This window comes from Osmia lignaria, chromosome 13, assembly GCF_051020975.1.
Source record: "Osmia lignaria lignaria isolate PbOS001 chromosome 13, iyOsmLign1, whole genome shotgun sequence".
Taxonomy (NCBI): domain Eukaryota; kingdom Metazoa; phylum Arthropoda; class Insecta; order Hymenoptera; family Megachilidae; genus Osmia; species Osmia lignaria.
In genome coordinates this window covers 1066941-1083181 of record NC_135044.1, presented here as the reverse complement: position 1 = coordinate 1083181, position 16241 = coordinate 1066941, and the positions used below count along the sequence as shown (strand labels likewise).

Below are 16241 nucleotides of genomic sequence, written 5' to 3'. Positions count from 1 at the left end.
ATGTAATCTTATGTATCTTAACACAATATAATAATTTCTTACATACATACATACATACATACATACATACATACATACATACATTTCAACTAGAAATTGATGAATGTTGTTAGATTAATTATTGTTTATTTCAATACATGTTACAATGAATGCTTACAAAGGTAGAATTGTTCCATGAAAATAATTTTCATGAAAAACTGTACGCATAAAATAGATAAAAGCTTCTAGATTACACTGTCTAACAAATAACTTTTTTTTTGATGTTCTGATCCCCTCTAGGGAACACTATAAGAATCACCCTAGCGGGAATCGGAACACCGATTCAGTCATCAGTCTAATTGTATTAAATTTAAAACAAATGTTTGATAACTAAAAGGGACGTTCTTAACTCTTATTTAACTTGAAGGAACAACAATATGTATTCAATTTCGACATTAAGAAAATATTTTATATATTATTATTTACACCTACTTTGTACCATTTTAAGGAAGTATAAAATTTTATAATAGTATCTTTCATAAAATTGTAATCAGTCGTTGCAAATTAAACATGTAAAATAGTCTCAAGGAAGGCTACGAAAATACGATTGTGACGAGAATGACTATTTGAAGTTTTACATAGTGTTTTGTAAAACAGTTCGCGCTCGTTTCACATTACCTGTTTTACAACTATTCACGTTACTAGCAAATCTTAATGAATTCAGTGTTTCATTATAACACTCTTCTAAAGGCGATATATTTAATAACATCAAAGTCTTTGAATTGCCACCCAAAGATGGCATCAATAAATGAGTAAGTTTTGAGTTTCTGTAAGGAATATGTTCCTGCTTCTTCAAAAGAGCAAGAATAACATTACCTAAGTTCGCCAGCGATTTGTTAATGTTTTTCGTTTCCGCCAGTCGTACCGTTTCCTCGCCTTTTAATCTTTCGGAGCCTGCTAAGTCAACTAAATTTAAGTTTCCTACAGAAATCTCTCCTCTTAATCGGTGTATTCCAATAAGCCTTATTCTTGCTACTGAATGTGATCTTGATGATCTAGAAAATCACATTACGTCATCATTTATGTATTTATTACCGCTATTTGTAAATTATTAATTTACCTTTCGTTCGACTGAGTAGCCGCAACCGCTCTGTTACGTTGTGCAATTAGAAGACATTCGTGCAGTTCGTCAGGATTATGTATTTTTTCTATCTTAAGGTTGCTAACGTACAAATCGTGCCCTTTACTGTCGGCCATTCGGATTTCGTGTATTTTTTGTTGATAATCAAGCAGATCGACAATATGCTCGTTATAAATTTCAAGGAAGCTAGCTTCTATTTCATACTCCCATCCAAGTAATTCAAATTGTTTCATTTCTTGAAATATATGCCGTACCGTTCTAGGTATCATGCCTTCCGTTTCAGAGCCAGGTAAACCCTCCATGGTATACGTTTTACCAGAACCAGTCTGGCCATATGCAAAGACACAAACATTGTATCCTTCTAAGGCAGACTGAACCAACATAGATAATTCTTCAAATATATGCTCCTGCTTAGCCGTTGGTGGAAAAACTTTATCAAACGAAAATTCTTGTCTAATTCCTCTTAATTTTCCGCTACAGCTAACTGCATCAGAACCATCTGATTTTCCTACTTCAATAGTGCATTCATCTATGAAGTTCATTGCACACAATGGTTTTTCAAGTTCGTTTGGAGTTCTAGGTCGTACTCTACAAAATACTCTAATATTTCCTTTTAGTTCTTGTATCGCGTTATGTAGAATTCTACGATCCTTGTCCATTGTATGAACTAACGATTGTAACTCGTTTTTAACTGTAGTCAATTCTTCATTGATCTTTACCTGAGTTCCCAAATTTGATTCTAGATCTTGTATTACAGATTCGTGTTTCACTAGCAACACTTTTTGAGATTCATACGTTTCTTGACATTCTCGTAGCTTGTTTGAAACGTTTTTGAAGGACTTTTCTGATTCCATTAAACGTTTAAATAAACTTTCTCTTTCTTCTTGTACTTTGTCCATTTCCATTTTCAATTGTTTAAGCTCGTTATCTAATGCTTTATTTAAATTTTCATACTCCTCTGCTTTTGATTTATATACATTCTCATTTGCTTTCAAACTGTTTACTTGTTCTTGAAGTTCATTGTACTTTAATGTAGTTTCATTGTATTTCTGTCGCATATTGGACAAAGCATCATTTGTATGAGCCAATCTACCCTTTAAATCCCATTTAGAAGGCTTAACTACAGTATTATTTTGAATCTTTTTAGTTGAAGCATCTTGAATGATTCTGTTAGTAACTTTATTTGTTAATATAATGCCAGATCGTGTATTTACTGTAGACTTAACAGAAGGCTTAGTAAATGGTTTTTTAGCCTCTATTTGTGTAGTAGGAGCAGTAGCTGGCCTTTTTGTAGCCCTAGTAGTAATAGACGACAAAGTTTTTGATCTGGTAAGGTTTCCCCTTGGTGGCAGCTTATTTTCATTTGTACATTTAAGGTTCATATTCAGCGTACTTTTGGCTTTTTTCAAATTCTCAGAAATACTAGCAGAACTAGTATGAGGCTCTCGGCTTTGGTCCTTTGTTATTTTTTGATTTTCCATTTTCACATTCGTTGTACTAAGTATTGATGTTACTCCAATCTTTGGTTTTGGTAAACGTGATTCCATCTATCAATAATAATTATTTACATTAATGTAAGAATAATTACAATAAATTACATGCTTGAAAAATTCAACTAAACACATGCATTACCCAGATTTGAAAAATATTTTTTATCAAATCAATCTATTTCTCTTCTACTATTCATGCTCTCTTAAATCCTAATTTACAAAGATTAAAATACAATGTTCGTTAGAAGAGATATGTATACGAACAATAACGACAACACTTTAATAAAACAAACCTTGTTGCCTAAAAAGATACAAGCAAATCTGTAGTCACACGTCTACAAATTATCCGTTTATTCTTGAATTACCTAATATTTTCATACAAATAAGTTTACTTAACACGCGAACGCATGTTTCCTACTATATTTCTGTTAAAATATCAGGATAATCACGATTTACGTACAAAACAAGGAAAACACTGTCTATTACTCCTTAACGGCTGAACGGCGGTTAAATAACATCCGCTACATTTATTTGAACTTGATATTGTCTCTGATTGAACCAATCAGAGAGCAGCATTTGTAACAACCAACCATCCAAAGCATACGAAAAATTCAACCAATCATCATTCTCAGTTTATAGAATAAAGTAGATTACTGTAATACCGACTGAACTGTACGAAAAGTTTGAGAAAGTACGCTATAGATGGCGAAAAAGGTTTCTTTGCCAAAATGACGTTTCGACGGACACGTTGTCACACGGACTTCCACACTGGCCATCTCTGCGCATGCGCATTGTGCCGGCAATAAGTATTTCGATTCGCGCGTAAGTAGTGTGACAATAAGTTGTTTTAAAGTAAGTTAAAAGTACCTGAAGAAAAGACAAGAAAATGTCAGGAAAATCGAAAGCATTCACTAAAGAAGAAGAACTTCTTCTTCAAGATTTCTCACGGAATGTTTCCACTAAATCTTCGGCTTTGTTTTATGGCAATGCTTTCATCGTTTCAGCGATCCCCATCTGTGAGTAGAAAATTTGGAAAAATTAATGTACATATCTTATATCGATCTTACATTAACGTTTATGCATTCTTTGATAAATTTTAATATATGTTTAAATCATCCTTTAAAGAACAAATAGATAATTGTGAGAAAAATATATTTTTTTCATAGATAACCTGTATCTTTCTGTTTCAGGGCTTTTCTGGAGAATTCATCTGATCGACATATATGCTAATCTAATTTCCTTCGTTCTAGTTACATTAGCAAGCACATATGCTTTAGCTCTTGCTTATAAAAATACCAAGTTTGTTCTTAAACATAAGGTATTATAAATCACATAAGTTTTATAACACGTTTATGTTTTTGATTATAACAAGTGCCATTTATTAACAGATTGCAGTGAAAAGGGAAGATGCAGTGACTAAGGAGATGAATAGAAAGTTAGCAGAAGATAAGAAAATGAGCAAGAAAGAGAAAGATGAAAGGTAATTTAGAATGTCTGATTTTAATATTTCTGTGATGTATTTATATTAAAAGTTTAATACAAATTTCCAGAATCTTGTGGAAGAAAAATGAAGTAGCTGATTATGAAGCAACAACATTTTCAATCTTCTACAACAATGCCTTATTCTTAGCTCTTGTTATTGTATCTTCATTCTACATTTTAAAGACATTTACTCCAGCTGTGAATTACATACTTTCCGTTGGTGCAACAAGTGCATTGTTAGCACTACTATCGACTGGATCTCAATAATGTATAAGGTGTGGGATGCATGAACTTAATCATTTATTTCACCAGACAATTCTGTGAGACTGCAGTTGTTTTGATGAGTGAATGAGTATATATGTAATAAAATCGTTTCTATTTATACTAATTTCAATTATGTATATCATTTTTTATACCTGAAAAATTGAAATCATTGTTATAAAACGTTTAAAACTTCATTCATCTTGAATTGAACTCATTAGACTCATATTTTATACTCAAACACGTGACAAATAATTCTCATCAATTTCGCACCACTCGTTCACTCAGTATTTTTGTCAAGTTGCCCAGAAAATACGATGAAACAAGTCAATGAGCTATGTGTTTATTATCGAGCGTACTCTGATTAGAAAATTCAATTCCTTGACGAACGAATAACAATCACAATTTATGACCATCGTGATCATCCAGGTTATAGTTTATCATCGTTTGTAAGTAGCCGAATATTTTTATACGAATTAATTAGACCAGTTCTACCGCAGATTTATAATAGATCATAGATTGTAATCCATTATATGAAGTCTAATGCAGACCATTCTAATGCTTTATTTGCTTGTTTAAGTTGGAGCTGTGCCAGTGTATAGCTTACTGAAGGAAAATCCCTCGCCAAATTGTATATTCTATTCCTGTACAGAAGTGAAAATGCAAACATTCACTTACATGATACTGAAGTATTATCACTTACATCATTCACACCTTGATACATTTAGCAATTTCTCATTATGACACTCTATTTATATTTTATCATTTTAAAAACAGAAGAGGCTTTAATTACACTAAATGGTAAGAAGAATTACAAAATTAATTTTATCTCAACACCATTAAATAATCCTATATGTTTTCCAGATTTTCATTATATAAGGAATTCGCATTGGCACAAATTTACTTGTGGATTTGGCAGAGATGTATTAGTTTCTTGGTTTGATTTATGTTACCGCGTGATATTCCCGTATGTCTGACAATTTCCTCAGATAAATCGAGGTTCGATTATTACGCAGGAAAGATTGAAAATTAGAGTCTAAAACGACCTTTCGATTCCTCCGTCGATCATAGGTAGATTAAACACTTAATGGTTACTTAAATCGCTAATAAATAGTAGTAAACAACGTTTATTATACAGCATGGTACTTAACCGTGGGAATTTTGGATCTTCTCCAAAGGTGTTTATCTACCTTCTCCAGACATAGGTTTAAGTGATTATTGCGGATTTTCACTTTATTATTCGGCAACGTTCCATCAATAATTACTATAAGTATTTCTAAATTTCAGCAAGAAGATGATACTTTTTTATATTTTATTATTCATCTGGGTATTGTGCTTTGAAAATATGAAGTTATCAAGAAGAGGAAATAGGAATTCAATGAAAGAAAAATATAGACACAGTGATACACGATATAGTATCCTTTGTTTATTGTTTTCTCAGAGTACTATTCAAGCCGGAAAAGTTGTTTTGTTGGCAACTATCCACCAAACTACCCACATTTCTTTGTTAGTCTTGATGATTTTGAAACACTCTGTCTACGCCGTTGAATTCCCGGACGTAGAAACCTGTTCCATAAAACATTTTCAATTTCTCTTTTTGACTGACAGCGAGGAAAATGTCTACAGCTTGGACATTGAAAAAACGAGTCGACTAATGTTACAATAATTTCACTCGATGATCGAGCCAGCTACGAAATTTCCAGAGGTAACCGCATTTATTTCAGTAGTTGAAATTGAACCATGCGACCTACCCTTATTAATGATTGTTAATCATAAAATATTTAAGTGGTAAAAAAAATTGAATACCCCAATTGTTAATAATATTGTTTAACGTTATGACTCAAACTTGTTCTAAGTATTGTTTCTTTTGTTAGCGCCAGCTTGAAGGTTCTTGTTTCGGCTCCAAGCAATAAGTTCTCTGTTGATCTGACTCGAAGTTTTACTGTCGTTTACGTAGAGTTTACGTTGTAGACCGTAGAATTGTCATTTTCTATTTTCGTACCAATGCAGCGATGTCGTTCATTCCCAAAAAGACGTACACACAGTCGTCTCAATGAACGGATTCAAGTGGGATGTTTCAGTGGATGTCTAAAATTAAAGGAGACCATTCTCATCAGACTTAAAGCTTCTCAGATTATATGCATCCTGTCTTTTCAAAAGTAGCACAGGTCCTTCACCAAAGTCCTCTGTGACTTCTTAAAAACAGCAGAATTCTTATTTTATATTAAAAAAAATTCAATGCATGAAAAGTGCTTGACTATCATAATCATTTTCAGCGTGAAACTGGAGGGCCAGTAATCAACAAGGAATAGTAGCAGTAGCAAAATAGCAAAATAGTAGCAGAAATCTGGTAAAATGAGGCAACGGGGGGAGCCGAACTGGAAGCGGATCCGAAAAGACGTCCCTGATTTCGAGCCTCGCGGCTGCGTCTGCATCCCAGAAATAGCGCAAGCGCCTTTCCAAAAGCTTTCAGGCCCGTAGTGAAGGAGGAGCTTACGTGGGGCTGGAGGTTGCGGGGTGCGGTACGAATCTACCACGCAACCGCTATATCCTCGTATTCGAATATTACCACGACGATAGCCGTTACTCGTGACAGTGCTCGACGAACGGCTAAGCTTCACCATACCACGTTTTCGATTACCGATCTCATCTCCGTGGTTATCCTTGTACAGAGTATACACATCCATATTAGCTAGTGCTATCTAAGTAAACGTTAATTAAATTAAAGAAAAAAAAAATTAATAATAAGAAAGTAGAGAAACGAGAAGCGCGCCACCATGGTATGTTCTATTGATGATATCGTAAGTCGTCGCCCTGGTAAACACACACGTTTTCCTACCTTGTAAAATAGACTGTTTATTTATTGTATTTTTTTCTTTCTCTCTATTCTTTTCGTTCGTTATTGTGCCTCGCCGTAACTTTCTCTGTCGTTTCACTCTTTTATTTGTTCTTGTCTATTGCTACCACTTCTTTGGTGCAAGACAGAGATGAATTGATGTATTAACGCGTTGACTACCATGGGGGATCATTTGATAGGGTAGTTTGTTTAAGACTATTATAAATAACTTGCGTTTATTGAAATAAATAATTTTCGCCGTTTCCAGCGGAAGGATTAATAGTGTAATTAATAATACAAATGTGTAACAGTGATTCACTGTGTCAGACAACGTGTTAAACGGAGATAAGCATCTCTCCCTGTAGTGGAATGCTTGTATCCACTGTTCTCTTTTCTCTTCACTTATTATTTCTCGCCTGTGACTTTCTTTTATAATTTTTTCTTCTCTCAATAACAACAATAGCGGTTATAGTTTAACATGTGTATTGTTCCAGAGAATGCGAGGTCCTGGAAACGTGATTGTTTCTTAGATGGCGAACTTGATCAAGCCTCTTTTCTTACCATTAATTAACAAAATACACTGTAATGTTCGATGTTATGTAAATGATTCGATTGAAAAGATAGAAAGATATTTGAAAACAGAAAACATCTGAGTCGATAAGATGAGAGGCTTGAATGTCTGACTAATCGCGGACTTTTTCTACTTTTTCTGGGTTTATTCAGTTCCAAGGGACGCTAAACTCGGGACAGCTCGTTGAAATTCGATCTCACCTGCAAGTTTCTGCACTTAATTCAATAACAAAGATACAAAATAAGGAAATATGCACGCAGTTACTGGTTAACAATGCACGTTTATTAGCGAACAAGTTCCTTACAATTAGATTCTCTTTCAAATTAATTCATAATTCGTAACTGCTCGTTGAACGGAATGTTTTTTTTTTTTTTTTTTAAGATTCTCGGATTATTTAAAGTCGATGTTCATTTGTTAATTAAATGTCTCGACGATGTCAATATTGTTTTGTGTTTACAGGCCGACGAACTTCCCCCTGAACAAATTGCTGGTACGTAATCGTCAGTAACTGAACACCGATTCATGGATGTTAACTAACAATATCTGATCAATACATTTCATATAATTAACAAATCGACATATGTAAACGTATGAAAATTCAATGTTAACACTCGGATAGTCGCTATGTTTTTGTACTATAATTCTTCTTTTTGTTAGGCATAAAATAAAATTAAAGTTCTCCAAGATGTAACGAACAGAGACGACTGTTTTAACAGGATGTAGTAGTACGAGCTCCTCTCCTTGCCATTCTTGGCTTTCCGGTCTTTCAAATCGTCGACGTTGAAATCGTATCGTGTTTACTGGACGCAACTAAATTTAGTCCAGCTCTCAGTTTCGTCGTTTCCCTTTCGGCTTCCTAACCCTTTCGTCAGCGGTGTCGAATCGCCAGAATCTCGTTTAATCTTCTGTAACCAAAATTTCTTTTACATGTATTTTTAAATGTCGACACGGATGTATTAACAATGTTTATAATACCAGTACCTATACCTCTAAATGAAAAGAATTTTGCTGGGTGTTCCATCATGGTAGGGGTTTGTGTGAAGAAATTAAAACGTAGCGGGGAAAAAGAAACAGGGCAGATAAGTTATCTGCGCCCATAGAAGCCACGCTCTCTCGGAGTTTATTTGTGCTTCCATTCGATCGAGGGCAGCCAGCTGCCTATGTATAGCTACAGAACCGTCTTAGCCGTATGATGAGGAGGTATCGCGTGACGATTCGATCACCGGGAATCGGATCGGTAAAAATAGAGGAAGGATTCTCCAGCGGGAAACGATACGACGACGATCGAAAAATAGAAGCTCGTAACATCCCACATTAAATTTTTCGCACAACGTTCGACCCATCGTTTCGAAACGAAGACACTTGTCTTATCGCGTCTGTAAAAGAGAAAAGAAAGCTTCAAGATAATACATTGGCGTTACTATAGTGGACGACGTGGATACGCGTTATTCAATCAATATTATTATTATTATTATTATTGTTGTTAATGTGCGTAAGGACATATTGCCGAAACCACAATAATGATATTAATAACAGTAGAGTATTTTTGAAACGTTGCATTTGGTTCGATGACAAGGAAAATTCATGAAACTAGTACAAATAATTACATATGAATGTTGCGAAACAACGAATGAAAGAATAAAAGAGAAACCTTTTGTTAGCTTTTTCCAAAGATACTAAACAAATTATCCAATAAATTACCGTAAAGTTTCATCGCGAGAATCGTCGGTCGGTCGACAACGATAAATAAACGTTCCAACCAGTGTGAACGATGTTGCGCCGAGCCAAATAAGCTTCGAGCCAGAATCGCGAGGGTGCGGAAGGGCATTAACATCGGATTCTAAATTTGTATCGCATCGCGGACGGTCTTTAAACGCGAAAGACGCGTCTTTCTTTTCTTACCGATGTGACTAATTTCGTTTAATCGAATAATTACCGTACCGAATGTGATACGTTAGTTGAACGATAAATATTTGGATCTTGTTTTAGTCCTTCGCAAAGCGTTCGACAGCTTCGACAGGGAGAAAAGTGGCAGTATTCCCACCGACATGGTGGCCGACATCCTAAGATTAATGGGTCAACCGTTCAACAAGAAGATCCTGGATGAGCTGATCGAGGAAGTCGACGCGGACAGTAAGTAGAACAGGTCAGGCATTAGTCAGCCGCGCCTGAAACGAGCAACTACATATTACCATTTCTCTCAATGAATATAATTTAAGCTTACCAAATTGTTATCAATTTCTAGAATCAGGACGCCTCGAATTCGAAGAGTTCGTCACATTGGCTGCTAAATTCATCGTCGAAGAGGATGCGGAAGCATTGGAGAAGGAACTTCGAGAAGCTTTCAGGCTCTACGACAAAGAAGGTATAAAATTTAATTTCTACAAATCTTCTCCTATATTCTATCCTTACTTCAGCAACATTGAACATGGATTGTTGCACACCGATGACGTTAATAAACAGTAGTTAAGCTATTGTGGTGCACCAGCTCCAGCTGAAACTGGAGAGAAAAAATTAAGACGAAACAAGAGTAAAGAAAATATATATGTATCGGCTGGCCGAGAATAGCTGGTTCCGCGAATCAGCCGCGTAAAAGCAGCTCGTTTCGCATGGGAATGAAAGCCGAGCGAACCGAAGGAATTCTCGCGCCACAAAGAGCATGGCTGGGCTGACGGCCAAAAATCGGCCAGCCATTTCGTCACCGATGCCTCCATGAATTATGATCGAGCAAAAGACTTTTGGTCGTGCCTTTCCTCGCGACGATCATTTTCCTCCCTCGCCCAATGGGCATCGATTAATCATGTTACGTGACCCTTTCAAAACTGACACGGTATAATAAGCTTGTAGTACGTTCTATAGCGTAGAATTTAGAGTCCATTAGTTGAGATTACATATATCTTTGTGTATATGTAACTCTCGCATGGCTTTCCCATGGGTATGATGGGGATACTCATCACCTAAAAAAATATTCAAATAATTATTATATTCACAAAAGAGATAATTAGGAATTTTATTTAAACGCACTTGCTCCATAGGAAATGGCTACATACCAACTACATGCTTGCGTGAAATCTTGAGAGAACTGGATGATCAACTGACCGACGAGGAATTGGATATCATGATTGAGGAGATCGACTCCGATGGATCTGGCACCGTTGACTTTGATGGTAATGAAAATCTTGATCATAACACCTGTTGGCAATTCTTTCTGCCAAAAGATTGATAACGTTTCCAGTATAGAAAAATATTTATCCGGGTCCAAACATCGGCATGATTAAATTGTGCAAATGGTCGAAGTTTCCACTTTCTAACGACTTCGGGTTACGCAACCAACTTCACCCGCATCTCGTTCCAACTTCGATACACAAATCTTGGCATATCTCCTCCTCTTCCTCGTCCGCCTGGACATCGAACAACCTGCAAATTGCTTCATGTTTTATCAATGATAATTTACTACCTCGTGTATCGTTGCCAATCACAGCAAAATAGGAGGACTTGTAAATAATAAGTCGGACGCATGATATAATTATTCTCCCCTGTTTATCTTGGAAGACTCCAAGAGTAAACTGACCGACTACTTGTTAATACTTCCCTGATGCCTCTGTTCAACGAGTTGCTACTTAGGCTCTCCTTAGATGTTCTATGACAAACTCTTCCTAGGTCCAAAGCGGACACTTCGATGCAACATGGGCTTCTGGTGGTTTAAGTAGAAGGATAAACCTTCTACAATTTACTTTTGATCTTTAGAGGGTCCTTGGTAAATCTAGGAAGATCCCAGTGTACATATGGAACCTAGAAAGAGTCTAAGGTCCAGAGTAGTAATTAATGTTCAATTAATTCTGTTTCAGAATTCATGGAGATGATGACCGGAGAATAAACGCCCGTACGTGCCAGTGTTTTGCTCGATTCAAAGACAATATGTGCGACGGTCACGTTACTTTCAACTAATTTTATCCGCGTGTTTCTAAAGAAAAATTAAAAAAAAAAGCAATGCACCAGGTTGGGTGTATAAAAAGCGTAGGAGGTTCGTCAGTTAACACGATGACGCGTCTCTGTGAATTGTTCAGGGGCAAGCTCGTCGGATCTTTGAACAGCTTCGAAATGGCTTCGGCCTCGCCTCGCAGCAGATTTATATCTCTTTCTCTTTTTTAAAAGAGTGTCACAAATTAATTGTAATCTTGTATACAAGTCGTAATTACTATAATCGTATTAATTATAAAAATAACGAGTCACAGGTTCGATAAACATATTTGCAACACGCCTGCTAAGTTTTTCATGGACAGTATTTATTTGTTATTAATAAAACACCACCGAAAATATCGTTGCATTTATATCTTTATGTTAAAAGGTACCTTTAATCGTTCGTTTTTTAATCAGAACAAATAACAATGCAAGTATGTCTGTTCTGCTAGACTTTTTATTTTTTTTTTTTTTAACATTTGATTTATAATCACAATAATTTGAGATTTCTCTGTAATTGACACGTTAATAGTCGAAAACGTAACGCAGTGTAATATTCTTAAAAAAATAGAGTTGCTAGCAATAGACTAGAAAGTTTGATAACTATAATATTAGTGGCACTAATAAACTTTGAAACTTCGTCACGACAATTTTAAACATTCTGCACCTTGATCGCAACAACTTGCAAAACGAATAGTTAATTTCTTTCAAAATCGTATACTAATTATATATCATTCACAAGAAAAAATTTAATATAAATTAAGAAATAACGTATGACTTAGAACACTATTCGGACACGCACAAACGTGGACTAGACTATTATAATAGTTTACAGAGAGACCATTAATTGATTTGATTAAAACTAAATTCTTCATTTTTTCTCCGAACGAAGAATTTTCATAAAGAACTTTTTATAGAGATTAAATCTTGCTACGTGCTCCAATTAGTCATTAATATAATATCAGAATGTTTATCCGTGCAGTCAGACTACTTTATTTCATTACACTAATTCATTTATCTAAGTTAGGGTACTTGGAATGATTCTATATACTCCGATGGTCCTCATGCTTAGAACGAGAATAAAAGTTTCTCCTTTATATGTACAATAATTTTCAAATACTGATCTATTTATTGTTTTTGTTCTTTTTGCATTATGTTTTTTTTATCTAGAATAAGTAGTATCGTTTGCTCGAAAGATTAAAATGGGAAAAATAGAATCTGATGCGCTTAAAATTCTGCGAATCGCGTGTGCGTTCTTGGTAATTACGTTAGCTGAGCAAAATATATATGCAAAATAGAGGATAGAAAAATAAAGAAGATTTTTTTGATCGGTAACCTGATACCTCGCCACTTCTCGTCATTGCGTAAAGTCTTCTTACACAAGAGTCTGCAAGTCGTCATCCTCCAATTCTTTATCGTCGGAGGACGAAAGTAAATGTCAGATCTTAAATAAATGCGGAAATTCATTGCTAATCTCGCGTACCGACTGTTGATCTTCCTGACTTTCCCCAGTCTCCTCGCAGAATATCCTGCGATTAATTTCATTTTATCGTAACAATACAAAATATTATATTTTATAATTAATACAAACCTTGTAAAGCATTTCAACAAATCTTCTGAACGATATCTGTGTTCATTGTAACTAGAAGTACGAAGTACTCTCCGGCATAATTCTAAATATTGTCTGCGCTGTAAAATTAACGATTATCCTATAATCATACGTGACGGACAATACAAATTTTTATTATGTTTCAATACCTTATCGCCGGGGAACATGTCATACAACTGACGCAGTATAATATCAATTAGAACTTTCACGTCATTGGTATAGAAGAGACCTGCAGTAACATCATTGCTGAACAAGTCAATAAATAGCTTTAGAACAGAATGCGGTGGTGGTGGTTGATGATCGAATATTCGTACAGGATCCTCTGTAACAAACCACGTTTACTAGGAACTTAATTTTATGCATCGCTTTTTCAAATATCCTACCTTCCCTGTTAAACAGTAGCAAGATTTTTTCAGTGAAATTCTTTGCAACTGTTCTCTCCTTCAATGCATTCAGCACTATGTTCTCCGAGTTTGTGAATTGTAAATTGTAAGACAATATTAAATTCACGAACAGGTCTGGGATTTGATCTTCCAAATCCATGTCTGGTGGATTCTCTATCAAATCCAGAACAAATGCTATAAAATCCGGACCCAGTTGCTCTGTAACAGAATTGACAATAAATATTTATATGTAGCAGGCGAAAAAGGCGTTGCAGGCTAATGCAACAAACAATGCATTTACCTACTTTACTCACCCAAATGCGTAACTGGCATAGGTTCACCCATTGAGAAAATCATAGTAAGTAATAACGAGGAATAATTTAATTTCGTCACGTTTCTAGGATTACTCCTCATGTCTCTATTGAAAGACATATTTTAAACTGTTACATATTTGTACAATCTAACGATAGAATTTACTTAATATTACCTTGCTAGTTCCATAGGCAATATACTGTTTAACATTATAGTCAAAATCACAGAATCCAGGCTACACATCACTCCGAATGACTGTAAGAGTAATTGCCTGATAGTCCACCTTGGCTCCATTTGATAATACTGTATTAATATATTAACCCCGTTATACTGATCCTGTTGCAGAACATACCTAGATACGTTTGCATCTGCATTGGTCTACAATGTTAATAAATCATGTAAGTTACTTAAATATTAAACAATTCGTTTGTCTAATATAATGTATACCAATATAGAAGTAAGCTCCTTTATATAATCAACAATAATAGATTCATCTTCATAAAGCATCCAGTTTCTTTGTTGAGAATCTTCTTTACAAGAAGTAAGCTCTGTAAAAATTATTTTCAATCTGTTAGCATCGTATGTTTCCTCTATACTCATTTGAGACACTGTAAACGGTGTTTCCAATTGGTGCAATAGCGCGTCAAAGTAATGGCTCACGTTTGGTGGCAACAATTGTTGCAGTCCAGAAACAACCACTGTGACTGCTACTTTAGACATTTCATAGCTTAACTGAGTATTTCTACGTACTTGGTCAAGTAACTGATAAGCTGTATGAGAATTAATATCACATAACGAAGCCTTCTTTTTTGCAGGGGAACTGGTAGGGGTCTGTCTGATGCTACCCTGAGAAGGACTTTTCTGAATTTTTTGTGTGTCAGATGAAGACTGATGCGGAAGAGATTGTTTTCTCTGTTCGCTTATAGAACTATGCTGACATTGTGGAACAACTGGTGTTTCTTCCTTCTCTACATTAGTGTGCAATGTAGTCTGTGCTGTCATGTAAGATGTGTTGCTCTGAGCAGGGTTCACATCTGCTTCTTGTATATTACAAACAGGTGATGAAGACACTTCTCTACTAGGTGTAACATTTCCAAAATCTGGAGGCATCGGAGCATGCTTCTTAGGTTTCTTATGTAACTCTGCTCGTCTTTTCTTTTCAATTAATCTCAGAAGAAGATCTTGCTTATCCAAGTGTAATCCACTTTGTTTCTTAGTTTCTGTCTTCACATTTGCAATGCAGTCTTCCAAAAATTCAATCAATACTTGAGATGAAACCTATAAATCATTTGATCCCATAAAATCCATGATTATTTATTGAATGTTACTTAATTTACCTTCACAGTGGTGACATAATTGGAGGGAATGTATCCAATTTGGCCATCCCTATTGACAACTTGCCACCAATTCCTCTGCTTGGTATTAGTTTGATACAGAATGAAATAATCACCCTCCTGAAAGCTAAGGGTTTTTGCAAACGTGGCTTTGAAGTCATAGAGAGCTTTAAGCACTTCATAGTTCTCTGAATATATAACATAACAGATGTTAGCAAAAAGAACATGTTTGCGGAATTGAACAGCTGCAAACAGATCGATTACCGACTCACCTAACCTCATGGAACTGTCACCCATGATAGCGAATTGAAATTGAAAGTGATATTCGTTCTCCAGGAGACAACGCCCAGGTGAGAAGAAAACGAATGAAGAACTATCTACCACCGCTCACTAATTTCACTTTCATTCGTGCTCGACATTATTTTTTTACGATGCCTTTTTTTGTTGGTCAATTATGTAGACAGCAGTGACTACAGATCCAACAAGACTAGATATGCCTTTGTTTTCAAGGGGTTTTGAATTTGTGCCTTGAGAACGAACGCCATCTGTTCTTTCCTAATATAAAAATAAGAAATACTTCGCACTACAACAGTCTAATGCACTTTGATGGTAATAGCAGATTGCTTCGATATCAAAAACACTACACCCCATTACTCATTGTCAATCAGTGTCTCGAACTCAGCCTTGCTATATTATAGCAACAACAGTAGCAGCAAGGAGAGGTTGATTCAGCCCTTCTTTCAACACTAGATATGAAGGCTTCACCGCCAAAATCGGTGAAGTCATCAGGGTACATGGCGTCTGGAGTGGGGGCTCCAGGCGCCTTTGGACGCGGCCCAAGTAAAAGCCGGCACCGGGTGCGACCCCCGGTGTCGGTCACGTG

General features: G+C 35.7%; 4 protein-coding genes and 1 long non-coding RNA gene across 18 annotated transcripts; 2 read left to right on the top strand and 3 right to left on the bottom strand.

Moving 5' to 3' along the window:
- Positions 1-102: 102 nt before the first annotated feature.
- On the bottom strand, positions 103-3139 carry LOC117602342 (protein claret segregational). Of its 4 annotated transcripts, XM_034320227.2 has the most exons (4): positions 2904-3139; positions 2753-2820; positions 1100-2667; positions 103-1034 (listed from the first exon to the last, which is right to left on the bottom strand). In XM_034320227.2, exons 3-4 carry the CDS (start codon positions 2665-2667, stop codon positions 614-616), a joined length of 1989 nt encoding a protein of 662 aa, XP_034176118.2. In that variant the 5' UTR covers positions 2753-2820; positions 2904-3139; the 3' UTR covers positions 103-613. The 4 variants fall into 4 exon arrangements, with proteins under 4 accessions (XP_034176118.2, XP_034176120.2, XP_034176119.2 ...); XM_034320229.2 differs by lacking the exon at positions 2753-2820 and having other exon boundaries at positions 2976-3135; XM_034320228.2 differs by lacking the exon at positions 2753-2820 and having other exon boundaries at positions 3071-3125.
- A 221-nt stretch (positions 3140-3360) lies between these two features.
- Positions 3361-7091, top strand: LOC117602351 (translocon-associated protein subunit gamma). 10 transcript variants are annotated; one of them, XM_076691837.1, is made up of 8 exons: positions 3361-3626; positions 3801-3928; positions 3999-4090; positions 4161-5154; positions 5218-5424; positions 5492-5531; positions 5641-6058; positions 6228-7091. In XM_076691837.1, exons 1-4 carry the CDS (start codon positions 3497-3499, stop codon positions 4357-4359), a joined length of 549 nt encoding a protein of 182 aa, XP_076547952.1. In that variant the 5' UTR covers positions 3361-3496; the 3' UTR covers positions 4360-5154; positions 5218-5424; positions 5492-5531; positions 5641-6058; positions 6228-7091. The 10 variants fall into 10 exon arrangements, with proteins under 10 accessions (XP_076547952.1, XP_076547951.1, XP_076547953.1 ...); XM_076691836.1 differs by having other exon boundaries at positions 5492-5564; XM_076691838.1 differs by having other exon boundaries at positions 4161-4802; positions 4934-5154; positions 5218-6058.
- TpnCI (troponin C type I) lies at positions 6945-13193 on the top strand. Of its 2 annotated transcripts, none has more exons than XM_034320247.2 (6): positions 6945-7154; positions 8220-8250; positions 9750-9893; positions 10006-10125; positions 10796-10927; positions 11609-13193. In XM_034320247.2, exons 1-6 carry the CDS (start codon positions 7131-7133, stop codon positions 11635-11637), a joined length of 480 nt encoding a protein of 159 aa, XP_034176138.1. In that variant the 5' UTR covers positions 6945-7130; the 3' UTR covers positions 11638-13193. The 2 variants fall into 2 exon arrangements, with proteins under 2 accessions (XP_034176138.1, XP_034176139.1); XM_034320248.2 differs by having other exon boundaries at positions 6946-7133.
- On the bottom strand, positions 7167-10125 carry LOC117602355 (uncharacterized). The gene is made up of 3 exons (XR_013063336.1): positions 9985-10125; positions 9462-9928; positions 7167-9136 (listed from the first exon to the last, which is right to left on the bottom strand). It is a non-coding gene; the product is annotated as an uncharacterized LOC117602355 (long non-coding RNA).
- Positions 11609-16121, bottom strand: LOC117602343 (NCK-interacting protein with SH3 domain). Its single transcript, XM_034320231.2, has 9 exons — positions 15631-16121; positions 15362-15546; positions 14472-15302; positions 14200-14402; positions 14027-14130; positions 13713-13931; positions 13479-13651; positions 13312-13409; positions 11609-13249 (listed from the first exon to the last, which is right to left on the bottom strand). The coding sequence occupies exons 1-9, from the start codon at positions 15653-15655 to the stop codon at positions 13159-13161; spliced, it is 1929 nt and encodes a 642-aa protein (XP_034176122.1). The 5' UTR covers positions 15656-16121; the 3' UTR covers positions 11609-13158.
- Between the last annotated feature and the right edge of the window lie 120 nt (positions 16122-16241).